General features: G+C 46.9%; 1 protein-coding gene across 3 annotated transcripts in view; it reads right to left on the reverse strand.

The window, feature by feature from the left end:
* Nucleotides 1-13,451, reverse strand: part of APTX (aprataxin) — a 620,836-nt gene that overhangs the window by 344,105 nt on the left and 263,280 nt on the right. For all 3 annotated transcript variants that reach the window (XM_069630613.1, XM_069630612.1, XM_069630614.1), the window contains exon 4: nucleotides 332-643. In XM_069630613.1, the coding sequence (XP_069486714.1) occupies nucleotides 332-643 (312 nt within the window). The remainder of the gene's footprint in view (nucleotides 1-331; nucleotides 644-13,451) is intronic.

Below are 13,451 nucleotides of genomic sequence, written 5' to 3' on the forward strand. Positions count from 1 at the left end.
GCCCCGCACTACTGAGTCAAATGCTGTGTGAGATCTTGATAGAACTCACAGGGGGGAAAAAAAGGTTAGAGCATCACAGAACACAGTCAAATAATATATGAGGAAATAAGTGGTCAAAAAGCTTATTTTCTAGCAAACAATTCAGAAGAGTATGCATAGGATCCACAAATGCTCAACATTCAGTAAAAATATGAAAATGGTTTGAGACTTAACTTCACATGCTGATCATGATTAAAGAAGCATGCATTTTGGCCCCAAACAAAATCAGAAAATATAATTTACTAAAGAGAAAGTTTGCATTTACATATGGTCGATCGCACAGTGATCATACCTTGTCACTAGCTACATCAGCAGCCTTCTTGGTGGGGTTAATAGGTCGTTTGCAATTATTTTCTCCGGATTCAGAATGTCCCATTTTCATGCTCTTCGAAGGTATATTTTCCATATTCGTATTCTGATGCTGTCTCTTAGCAATATTTTGCTTTCCCTCTGTGTTTGGTGGCTGCTCACCCGTTTTTCCAGAGAACTCAACTCGGTATGGGTATAATTTATTAACAATGTGCAATATCTGCTGTGGCCGAATCTTTGTCTCTTGGTCTTTGCCTATATCCACCAAATCAACACTGGTTGGGTTAACGCCTACCTAGGATAAGATATATAAAAACAAACAGACATTAAGGTTTTCAAACGTGTTTAGTTAGAAAATGTCCATGCATTTTTGCACCCGAATGTGTAAAATGAGATTCCGAATCTTAAAATAATTATCATCCACAGGCTGTACCCGAAAAGCACTACGTATAACAAATTTAAATAATTTTATACACCCTTAACAGCTGAATGTTTTTCTGCAGTCTTAATCATGCGATAAGGGAAGTATTGTTTATGAACCCGTGAAGGAGACACAAGATGGAGAGCTAGCGTTGAAGAGAAGTAACCTTTCCTTCTTCAGCATAAGACCGACTTCAAATTCAAAACCAAAATCTATTTCACAGCAGTAACATCAACTACAGGTAAGGTGAAGAATTGGAGGCCAATATACTTAAATGGATTATAGAGGGATGCCTGCTGACCTGGGTATCAAAGCTCACACAGTATAAACCGCATGAGCTACAAAATGTGTGAATAGCATTCCACATTGCCGCTTTGCATATTTAAAATTGAGATATTGTGACAAGGTCAGCAATGTGGCTGTGTCAAGAGGTGATGGGAGGCCTACCTGGGAGAAACCCACAGCTAGTCCTACATCTGAGGTGTACGGTGGCAGTTTAGGAGGGCCGCAATTACTGCCCCCCACTTGTGCCATCATGTTACTTAGCAATACGCCTCTGTCAAGACATGCATCCAATACAAGATGTTTGCAGTGTTTCTGTTTCTTGTAGAGATGCATTGTTCCAGCCTGAAACCAAGAGGATGGCTCCAAATCAGAATCATTACCCCAGTGGCCCTAACCCATGAAGAAAAGTCAGAAATTGGCCAATAGCCCAGCCACCGCAGTGATCCGCACACATGGACCCGCAAAGAGAAAGAGAAGCTGTTGAACCTATGTGGTTTTACACTGCAGGTGAGCCCTTGCGAAGAAGGTGCTGCAGAGAGAACCTGCGTTCAGACACAGCCAGCAGAAGGACCATGTGGTGCTGCCGGAGGATATGCATATATGCACTAACACGCAGACAATCCCTAGACCACCAGGGACAAGAAAAGGGAGTCCTCCTATACTTTGGTACTTATCTTAGGGGCACCCGGAATACATGCCCGAAACACGAACATTGTCTTCCCGGACTGCCATTGTTGTTCCACAGCAGACTTGTGGGGGGGAAACGTGGGTGGGGCGACGTCTGCTACTTATGACTTTTCAATCTTCTAATATGCCCAAGGTAGGGAAGACAGGGCCAGATTAGTCGGGGATAGAAGGTCAATACCAGCTCTTCTTCCTCTTATCCATTCCTTCTTTAGAACTGGTCATTTGAACGACATACTGTTTTTGATGGTTTGTTTCAGGTCTTTGTAACTTTTTGCTTCTTGTTTACTATGTATTCTTGTTGTTGTATTGTAAAGCGCGTTGGCGTAAAGCGCTATATAAACCTAATAAATACAAATACAAAATACAGCGGGAAGTAGGAAATGTGCATTATTTGGGTCAGGTCAGAGGTGGACTACCAAGAGACCAACAGGAGAAAGTAAGGAGAGGAAGTGCGGAGGCGATTTCGGGAGAGAAGATGAAGTATTGGCTAAGGATTGGAAGTGGTAATGCAGTGTGAGTGTGTGGTAGTGTGGCAGGTGTGGTTAAGTGTAGGGAGGGATTGTAAAGCGTATGATACTGAGAAAAAGGAGGGCGACAGTAGAATTTGGGTGGAGGAGGGAGTAGTGTGAAGGAGGGAGTGGTATCAAGGGAGAGGGATAAGTAACAAAGGTGGAGGCAAGGCCTAGAAAAAGTGAGCAACATCGGACAAACAGTACATTAGAGGGAGAAGGGAAGTAAGGTGGGTGGAGTTGAGGAGGACAGTAGTAAGAAAAACAGAGAAGAAAGAAGGAAAGCATGAGCGAGAGAAGATTTATGAGCGAACAATGCAGGGCAGCCGCAAGGCACATTCCCTACCATTATAAAACGCTAATCATCAGAGAAAGTCGGGAAAGTCTTAGGAAGTCCTTAGTGTCGTAAGTCAGACTCTGGAGACTGACAAGGGGTCATGTTTACAAGTTGATGTTTATTGTACTAAAGAAAGTAAGGTTGGTTTTACCCCTACTTCTACAGTGGTTCTTTGCCCCATCTAATGCAAATAATAAAAGGGTGCTAATCAGGCTGTCTTAACCAGTCCTCTGCTGAAAAGCCTATTCTAATGCGTCATGTCCTCTCACGTATTACACATCTTTGATAACCAATATCCTCCTTGCAGCTTCGGAAACTTTTGAACAGCAGAGGGTGCTGTGCATCGTCACCTCATGGTCCCTCTGCTGTTTCCATCCTGCTCTCGGCAGCGACATTGACGCTGGTATAAGTAGCACGCACCGCTCCCGTTGCCTCAGTTCTGTTTCTCCACACAGCTCATTTCGACACAGTTCGTTCAGCTCAGATTTATCTACTGCTCTACCACAATCCTCGAGATCTCTACCCCCAAAGACCGGGTTCAAGTGGTGCTCGGATTGTGGGTCAAAGATGTCCATCACGGATCCACACCAAATATGCCTCTGTTGTTTAGGAGTAGGCCAACGGTTTATGACTGTGGCTTGTGTCAGTCGATGTCCATTAAGGCCTTGAAGGAGAGGAAGGGTAAACTCTCCCTAGATAGGCCCTTGTCCAAATCCCCTTCCACTATCCCATTGAAGATGAGGTCGTCGGATGACAAGAGCTTGAGGGAGGTGTGATGAATCAACAATGATTTCCCCAGAAAACCTGGCCTGGAACCCTTCTCATATGGCCAGGGAAAGGCAGATGCTTTCTGATCCCAACCCTGTGGGTGGTGTTCTGCTGGAGGATCAGGAGGGAGGTGGGGGTAAGCAGGCAGAAGGAATGGGAAAACCCCTTATTCAACTTTCCACGAAACCCCATTCTTCTGATGGCTTATTGCAAAATAGAGAAAGTGACAAAAACAAACTTTGCCATTAGGGACTTTAAGTCACATAATTCCCCAAGTACACGGACGAAGAGGGCTAAAGAGGAACAATGCTGTAGGAATGGTCAGATTGTTAACGGAAATTACCCACACCTGAGGGAGACTGGGAGGCGTAAAAGGCCCCCCTCAGGTGCAGGCCAAGAGAGCAGGTCCAGCAGAACGAGCAGGCAGATCAGTGCATGCATCAGACGCTAAAGCAAAGAGATGACAGTAGTGGGTCGTGAGAGGGTCTGTGCCTCCAGGAGTCCAGACTGCAGAGGCTGCACAGCGGGAAGCGAAAGCAAGGGAAGCTTTCCTTCCCAAGAGGCTATCTCAGGTGGCTGGTGAGCACCAGGGAGCCTCGGGAGCGAACGAAAGCTCAATTTACGAGTGGCGCGGGCGGCAGCGGAGCAGAATTAGCTGTTTGCCGGGTCACGAGGATCTACAGAAGCAGAACACCTGCGAGCACAGAGATCGGACATGCACGCCTTACCTGGTGAGTTCACCAGCTTACAGTGACCCTGGAGCACTCCGAACCTGCTCGCGGGTTCAAAGGAGGCATTTCACTACTAAGAAACACTTGCGTATAAGTGAAAGTGATATTAGAAGTACTTTTGAATCTCAAACTATTAGAAAACAGCAAGATTCACACTTGTTAAAGCCAAATGACTATCTTTAAACTTGTGAGTTTATGGAAAACCCAACTGCTTGATGTGGCACTAATGTTAAAGGCGAATACATACAACCATTGCCCAAGCCAAGAGAGACCAGAAATCAGGCAATTCAAACCCAGCAGACATTGCCAAAGGCGAAGGGAGACTAAGGAAAGGCCCAAACGTTGTGCAGCTTGTTACTCACATTTTGAGAAGCAATTCAACACAGCTGGTATAAGCACACATTGCCAAAGCCAAGGAAGAAACAATATAAGACCCTATTCCTTGTCAGTATTTGGTTACTTGCGCAGGTGGCAAAAAGGCTGACCGTCTGGAAAAGGTTATTCAGGAGAGGAGCATCATTTGCAGAGGAGTATTGAAGAGCACCAACGTGAATGTTGTTTTCCCTGAAGAACTGCTAAAAGTGTAATGCCACAAAATACTAAACATTGTGAAGATGTTGCAAAGCTATTTTAAGTTGTTCTTCACCACAGAAGTACTTACTATTTGTGAAACGCTGTTCGAGTAAGGGACGGCAGACCCTTGAAGTAGTAGGCAAGGCACGGGAGAAAACCAGGTGCGACTGAGGTAGTAAACCTGGCATGGAAGTAAACCAGGTAGAAGTTAATAAAGTGATGTAAAGTGGTCCTGACCGAGACAATTTACGTTGTTTGTGGTGTTGAAGAAAGTACTGTATGAAACTGCTGTAGATGAATCGCATTTCTTCAGCGATACTCTGTTGTGGCAAATCATCCTGCCAAAGACAATTGTAGTTGCTTTTGATGAACTGCAAAACTATTCTGCCTGTGAAGAGGATCATTCTGAAGTTTGCTCTTGCTCAAGAAAGAGAAATAATCTTCTGATTTTTTTGTTGAATAGCTGGAGTGTTGGAACTTTCTGATGTCATAACTTAGATTGAAACTTTGTCGCAAACCAGGACTTCAACTCTTTTTTTTGTACCTATGGAGCAGAACCCTGCCTGAATCTGGGGAAGGGGAATTCGCCCAGATTATAAAGACGGTTACATTATGAATTCAATTGTGATATCTATATACATCTATCTTCTTGCTACCTTTTGAACTTCCATATATTACCTTATTGATTTATTGTATGTATGAGTGTGAGGGACAGATATCCTATAGAGTCTCCTTTTGGGGTTTTTTAGGAAAGGAAATTCTTGTCAGGGTTGGGATAGTGACGCGTTTATCCAACCTTGCCCGCTTCACATTCCGGACCCCTCACAGAGGTTTCACCTCACAGAGCTAGAAAGCGCAGCAAACATTCTAAGCGCGCTCGGTCAAGTTCCCGACACTCATCATCACATAAGAAGTCTAAGAAGCGACACCATCAGTCCTGATAGTCTTCTTTTGACTCCTCACCCGATAGGAAACAGGTCAGATTTCTGAGTAACTCGGCTTCTATGGCCGAATTGGAAGTGTTTTGGAAGTGTTTTGCCTCAAAATGTTAGGTGTTCACCTCTTGTCATGCCTGCGCCATGGGCGCATACATTGGCGATCAATATGGACAAATTGTTATTCATTTATCTACAGAAAACTCTTGGATCAACCGCTATTCACTATTTTGACTTTATTTCCCATTTGCGAGACTTTGGTGCTTTTTTATTTTTCCCAAAAAACTACACTTACCATAATGCACTTGGCTATAACCATCTATTCCTGGCTATTCCTATTCTTCATCAGAACTACAATCCCCAGAAGCCCTAGGGATTTGCTCTGCTTCCACCAGCTCAGGAACAGAGAGGGAGGTGGTCGATTGTCTGCAGGTGTGCTGAGCCAGGTGCAACCAATTAGCCTGCCACTGTGCTGGGCTGGGCAGTATAAAAGCTGCTGCCTGCGAGAGCTCAGTCTCTTGCATTGAGAGTCCTTCCGGCTTGCTTCGAGCTACAAACTTTGTATGGTGTTTCCTGCTTTCACCTGCTTTTTGTTCCAGTGCCCTGGCGGGCTCCTGCCTTGCAGTCTGCTACACCCTGCTGCCTACAGCCCTAGCCTTTTGGGCTCCCTGCCTCAGCCCTGCTCCTCTGGGCGTCCTGCCTTGCAGCCTGCTACACCCTGCTGCCTACAGCCCTAGCCTTTTGGGCTCCCTGCCTCTGCCCTGCTCTTCCGGTCTCTACACATTTCAGCCGATCACGCTCTGCTGCCTTCCAGACTCCGCCCTTGCCTTGCCGGCCTCTCTACATTGCAGCTGATCACGCTCTGCTGCTTTCCAGCCTCAGCCCTTGTCCTCTGGGCACCCTGCTCTGCAGCCTGCCTCACTCCGGCTGCCTACAGCCCTTGTCCTCTGGGCTCCCAGCTCTGCAGCCTGCCTCACTCCGGCTGCCTACAGCCCTTGTCCTCTGGGCTCCCAGCTCTGCAGCCTGCCTCACTCCGGCTGCCTACAGTCCTAGTCCTCTGCAGCCTGCCCTGCAGCCTGCCTCACTCCGGCTGCCTACAGCCCTTGTCCTCTGGGCTTTCTACCTTGCACCTAATCACGCACCGCTGCTTACTATCTACCTTTTTCCGCTGGGTTCTCGGCCTAGCAGCCCTCTACAGTCCTCTGCAACCTTCTACGGTCAGCGGCCCTGCCCCTCAGGGCTCACACCTTGTTGCCCGGCCCTTCTGGGTTCCTTGCCGTGCAGCCTGCTTTACTCCGCTGCCCTAAGCCCTTTCCCTCTGGGCTCTCTACTTTACAGCCCTGCTCCTGTGGGCTTGCTCATTGCTTTCTTGCTCCTCTGAGCTCTCAACCTTGTTCCTCTGTTATCCAATCCTGCTACAGGACTTTCCCTTCATTTCCTTCTGCTAGTTTGCTATTCAACTTCCTTTTTCCTGGATTTATCTGTTAGTGTCTTCTCTTGTACTGTTTGTAAACCCCTTGTACAGAGCTTGTCTGTTGGTTTCCGTCAGGCAATCTCTGCCCCTTCCCTTGTATCGTTTCTGCGTTAGACACCCTTAGCTGTTGTTCCAAGCTATGAGCAAACAGCGTGGGCCTCTGTTATAGCAAACTGTGCAGAAGGCTAGAGTTTTCCTAAGGTTCGTGGAATACTCTTTTCCTATATCTGCATACACCCCAAGAGGGAATTCATTCTGTACCTTTTTCCTTGCTACTCTTGCCTACTCTTCGTTCTCTTTCCTTTCAGCTGTGTGTACTTATCTGTCCACTTTATTTTGGCACAACCACCCAAACCCTTTCTGGGTGTCCTGTGCCACTCTTAATAGAGTGCCATCCCTGACACCTCTTCCAGTGAACCGAAAAATGCTTCAGACCACATCACGACTCGTGAGGCCGACAGGGTGTCGTCAAAATCTTCTGCTCGCGTGTCCAAAAGCCCAGGCAGGAAGTCCTCGAAATATGCCAAGTGATTCGGCTCCTTGAATCAAGTCGAAGTCATCATTATCCTCTTCTGCTCCAGCGAAGGACTCGACTTCGGGTTTTTCAACACTGAAGCTATTGATATCGAAGCCATCGACATCCTCAACCGATTGGTTGAAGTTTTTAAGCCCTTAGCAAAGAAAGATCATTTGTGAAGAAGAGGAGATAAGTCCTCTGTTTGGATTGGAGCAGGCCTGTGGTTGAATATGTGAAGGATGATCTTATGGACATCCTTGATAAGGTAGCTCCCAAGGATCCAATTCTGCCTTTTTCTCACAGCATTGAAGAACAGGGTCCTGGAGAACTGGAAAAAGCATGATACTACTCCAGCTGTAAATAAGGACTTGACTAGGAAGTACAGACCTTCTGCGATAGATCCAGAATTCCTGTCGAGACATCCAACTCCGGAAAGCCTGGTTGTTCCGGAGGCCACATCAACCTCAAAGGCTACTGCCTATCTGGAGGGATTGTGGGATAGGCATGACCAGAGGTTTGAGGCCCTGGGAAAATATGTTCTCAGAGGGTAGCAAGGCGCTAAAGGCAGTTCATCCTACTTGTCCCTTAGCAAAATGTTCACACACTTTGTGGCAGGTTGTTGCAATGGCCGCAGAGCATATTCCTGAGGGTGAGGAAAGGGAAGGCTTCCTCAACGTTGGGCAGGATGGCAAGGATGCTATGTGCCAGTCTCTGCAATCGGTTTTATGTACCTCAGATTCTGTTAGTCGTGCAATGGCGGCAAGGGCTGAAACCAGACGGACTGTGTGGCTAGTCAGGTCAGGTCTTGCCACAGACGTTCAGGCAAGGCTATTGGATATGCCCTTTGATGGCTCTCAACTGTTTGGTTCCAAGGCCGATGAAAGTTTGGAAAAGTTGCAAGCTTCCAAATACAACTGCAAAATCATTGGGTGCAGCGATTCGCCAACCACAGCAAAACCCAGTCAGCCTCTCGGAGTTAGAGGGGTCGGTCCTTTCGATTCTATCCTTTGGTTGGAAGAGCGAGGGGACAATTCTCTCAAAGGTGACAGAGAAGACTACCTCGTGGTTCACGAGGACGTGGGGGTAGAGCTCCCCAAACAACCACTGCATCTTTGCCATCCACAGCAGCCGCAACACCAAAACCTCTCTGAGGCCTTAGTCCACAGAACTGTGGTGGAAGGCAGACTGACACAGCTTTTGGAAGAATTGGGAAGCATTACTTCAGCTGCTTGGGCCCTGCAAACAGTAGCCCACGGTTAGAGTCTCCCATTCTTGAAAAGGCCTCTGAATTCTCTGTCAAGCAGCCACTCCTGGAAGGATCCATATTTGCCCCTCTTGCAGGAGATTATCAACCTGTTAGATAAAGGTGCAGTAGAAGTGGTACCTGCAGCAGAGAGGAACCAAGGATGGTACTCCCCTTACTTCCCAATTCGAAAAAAGGAAGGAGGACTGCAGCCCATCTTAGACTTGAAACGCTTGAACAAGTTCCTCAGGAAGGACAAGCTCAAGATGGTCACTCTTTCGCAAATACTCCAGGCCCTTGAGCTCCATGAGTGGATGGTGTCACTATCTTCAGGATGCTTACTTCCATGTGCCCATACATCCCAAGCACAGGAAGTACCTCAGATTCACCATTGGCAGTTCTCATTTTCAATTTCGGGTTCTGCCATTCGGGCTCACCTCCGCCTGAGGGCCTTCACCAAATTGATGGCAGTAGAAGCAAAAAGTCTAAGGAAGGGGGGATTCACATCTACTCCTTGGCTGATCAGGGCTCGTTCTCCTGAACAAGTTCTGGAACATCTCAGCATCACCTGCCAATCCCTGGGCTCCTCTCTCGAGTTTAAGAAGTCCTACATGCTACATTCCTAAAAGCTTCAATTTATTGGAGCAGTCCTGGATGTTTCCTCAGGGAACGCTTCGCCACCCGTGGTAAGGGCTCAACATATTCTGCAGATGGTCATGCAGTTTTAGTGATAAATACAGAAAAACTAGAAGTCTGGGAAGCCTCAGGAGTAATCTTTCTCATCCCTGTGATTACCAACAAAGTGCCGCAAGTGTGAATACGATTAAGAAAGATCTCCCTTGTCTCACAAAGGGTGGTGAATGTAAAATCAGTGTGAGAAGCCTTAGGAGTGATTGCGCGCTTCAGAGAGAATATAATAGAAACTTAAATATCAAATACAACGGGAGTGATTCCCTTCACCATTGTGAGGGTGATAAAAGAGAGAATGTCATAAGAAGCAGGCCGATTGGCCTCACCTGTTTAAGAATTACCACCAAGAGTCGGAAGGAAGAAGATTACACTAGGACTGGTTGTTTTAATCCTAGTGGCCCTACGAATCTCAGTGCTTGTTTTAGACATTCAAATTCAATAAGGCGAAACAACTAAGTCTCCTGAGTGGGGGAGAACCCAGGAAAAGGAGTTTAAGTTCACCCTAAAAGGAGTTCAGAAGGAGCTACAAGGGCTCTTTAAGAGTATGGTTGATCTTGAACACCACCTACTTTGACCCAGGACAAGGTAGTCATTCTCCTGGTTGGTAAATCAGACAGTAAAGCAACAGAATACAGAGTCAATCCTTAAAGGAGGGTCAAGACCCGAAGAGTGTGGTTTAGGTTGAATTATTCTCAGTGCATTAGAGACGGTCATCACAGTTGAAATTTGATAAACCAAGATAAAGGAGTCATCCTCCTGATCCTTTATTTGAACTTGAACTATTCTTTAGTTATTTGTCACATGATTGTGATGCACTATTTCTGTAGGAGGGAGTCATCCTCCGGATCTTTATTTCCTAGTTATTCCCTTCATTTAGTGGTAGGGACAGAAGAGGATTTTGGGACAGAGGATGGTTATTTTGGTTGGTCATTCATCCTGGCGACAAGGAGCCAGTTACATTTACTTTAGGTAGGGATCCCCCTATAGAGCTTGGGAAAAGTAGGTGTTTTGTGGTTTACAAATAAAAGTCTACAGCCAAAATACCACCTTTGTGTCAGACTCCTGGTTCTGACATACCACACTAGTCTGAAGCCTTAAGAGACCCCAAAGGAATGGAAACAATCTACGATAAGGAGACAAGTAGATTCGGAAAGCGCAGACAATAAAAAGGCAGTGAAACCAGATAGGGGCACAGTTGCCCAGGAAGTTGGAGATCCACGTGCTACAGACTGGTACACTGTAGCCAGGAGAAAAGCAGAAGCAGGCCAGGGCATTGCACGCAAAAAGAAGTCCAGAGAAGACCTGGGCATTGTAAGTTGGAGAGAGCCTGGTGCAGGCGAGTGTCACAGGCCAGAGAGTGGAAGGAGAAAGTGTGGAAGCCAACAAACAGAAGCCAGACCCAGGGACCTTGGCTCAAACGGAAGGCTAGAAGGGAAAATGGATGAGGTCCTCAGTTACATAGGGAGGCATACTATTTGGCTGTGGCAAGAGCAAAAGCATGTAGTATCCAGCCATCTGAAGCATGGAAGTGGCACATAGGAACCAGGCAGGAATCTACATTATAGCAAGATTAGTCGTTATTGTAGTCACAGGTACAAACAGGCATCACAGATGGCCTCAAGAACACATCAACTTCTGAAGACAGTTTGAGTGTTATTTTCGGAAAACATCCAAGTTGACCAAAAATAATTGTCTCGATTTTCGGCCATTACAACACAAAAAAAGAAAATTGAAATCCATTATATCGAACATGAGGAGCGGGAGTTGTAGGGGTGTCGCCCGCTCCCCATGTTCGGTAAAATGGGATTTGTGGGTTGCGGGGGTGTCACCTGCCTGGTTCCAAGAGATTAGAAGCGGGGGACTAAAAAAATTATAATAAAACAGCAGGGGTACAGCAGAAGCACCAGCAGCTGGCGAAAAGGGTAAGTAGGCCAGGGGTTTGGTATAGGACTGCTGGCAGGGATTTGGGTTAGTTGACTGAAGGTCAAATAGATCTGTGGCGAAATCGACTAAGGTCAATTCCACCGCGAATCTTAACTTCGGTCAAACAATCCATATCCCTATGTTCACAAGGTAGAGGGGCTCACTTAGGGCTGTCCCTCTCGTCTAGTGCGGCATTCCCTCTCTAGCCCAGGCTTCCCTCAACCCCAGACTTGAATCTAGGGTTTGGTGTCTCCCTATAATCTACGACTGGTCAGAATGGCCTAAAGGGAAAACACATTCTCTCTCTAACTCCCACCAAGCACAATCTAGGTGGTCTCTTGTCCAAGTTCCCTAATGTAGTGTAGCATAATTCGTGGTACCCTTCAGGCTCCACTTTGTCCCTTCCTTCCATGCCTTGGTATTCATCTCCCTAGGCCTCTGTCTCTCTCCCTTTCCTCCTCCTCCTACTCTTCATTCTGCTACTCCATCCCCTTTCTTTCCCTGCTCTCCCTCACACTCACTAGTAGTTTCCCCCTCTGATGTTTCTCTCTACTACGTACCTCCACCCTCCGATTTTTCCATCTACTACTCTCTCCTCTTCACACTGTTTACCTCTCCCCTCTCCACACTACTACTCGCCCCTATCCACACTACTACCCTCCCCTCAAACCCACTCCTTCTTGCAGTTACCCTTGTTTCACTCTGAGTCACCTTCTCGTTCACACTACTCTCCCCCTAGTTATTTTACTCAAACACCTTGCATGCACACTCAAGTCAAAGTACCACTTTCTTTAACTAATACCTCACCTTGCATGCTCCTTTGGTAATTCTCCTACACACCCTTCTACACCATCCTTCCTCTCCTTGGTCTTTTGATCCTCCTTCGCCCTCGGCTGGATAACTAAAACCTTCCTGTTTAATGCCCCTCCTTGTATACTCCCACTTGCCCCTACATTTGCCCTCTCCCTCACCTGGTCCCAACGGGTAACCAATGGCTTTCTTTCCCCCAGGGAAGTGTGAGGGTTTCCCAGTAGATGCAAGATGCCAGTTTGCCAGGGGGACCCCTGAGGGGTTCTGGCGCATGCAAAACATGGTCGCTGAGGGTTAAGTGGTCCGTGTTGGGATAGCGGTTATTCTGAGGTGTGTGCCTTTGCTGCAGCTGGAGTGGCCTCCCTTGTGTTGACCCATGATGCGTACAGTTTCTGTGTTAGGAACCACTTTGAGGCCCTGCAGCGTTCCGCACTCTCTCACTCAGGCAGGCTGCTCACTTGTTCCTCCATCGCTGTGCATGCTGGATCTGGAGGTCCTAAAGGACAAAAAGAAGTGGTACTCGATTTAAACAGTCAGGCAGATGTAGAAGGGACCGAGATAGAGGCCCTCCCAACTCCCACAACATGCCTCAGGGGCAGGACTAGCCCTAAAGCAAACCTCTGTACACCTCCCAATCCCGGCTGAGAGGGGTTCCCATCCCCTCTTGATAGGGTAAGATTCCTAACCCTGTCATACAGGCAGTTATGGAGGAGACTCTGTAAAAAGCAACCACCATCTCCATGATCCCATCCAGTCTGCACCCAGCCGTCACTCCCAGAACTCTCCCCTGCACCCATTCAACATTCCACTCATCACATTTCACAAGCACACTTCATGCTACAGCAAACATTAACATAATACACAAGCACACAGGATTGTACACATCTCCCTTCCTAAAATCAACTTACAGTCCACTACTCAGGCCACAATCAAACCATCCACAAGATACCCCTTCTAGAACTATAAAAATAGTACGGCATTTCCAAGGACAAAGGACTATAAACATTTTTACTTCGTTGACTCACAGGAAAACTGCAATGGGGTTAGGGGCTCCACTTACTATTCCTCTCCTTTCGGAACTGCAGTTTCTCCTTTTACTCTCCACAGCCACTTCTCTTCTTGGCTACTATTAGTTCTCCACTACCACTCCTCAGTTCCACTACTACCATCCCACTGCTACTACTCTCCTCCTAGTGCCAT

This window comes from Ambystoma mexicanum, chromosome 6q, assembly GCF_040938575.1.
Source record: "Ambystoma mexicanum isolate Mex_15411 chromosome 6q, UKY_AmexF1_1, whole genome shotgun sequence".
Lineage (NCBI taxonomy): Eukaryota > Metazoa > Chordata > Amphibia > Caudata > Ambystomatidae > Ambystoma > Ambystoma mexicanum.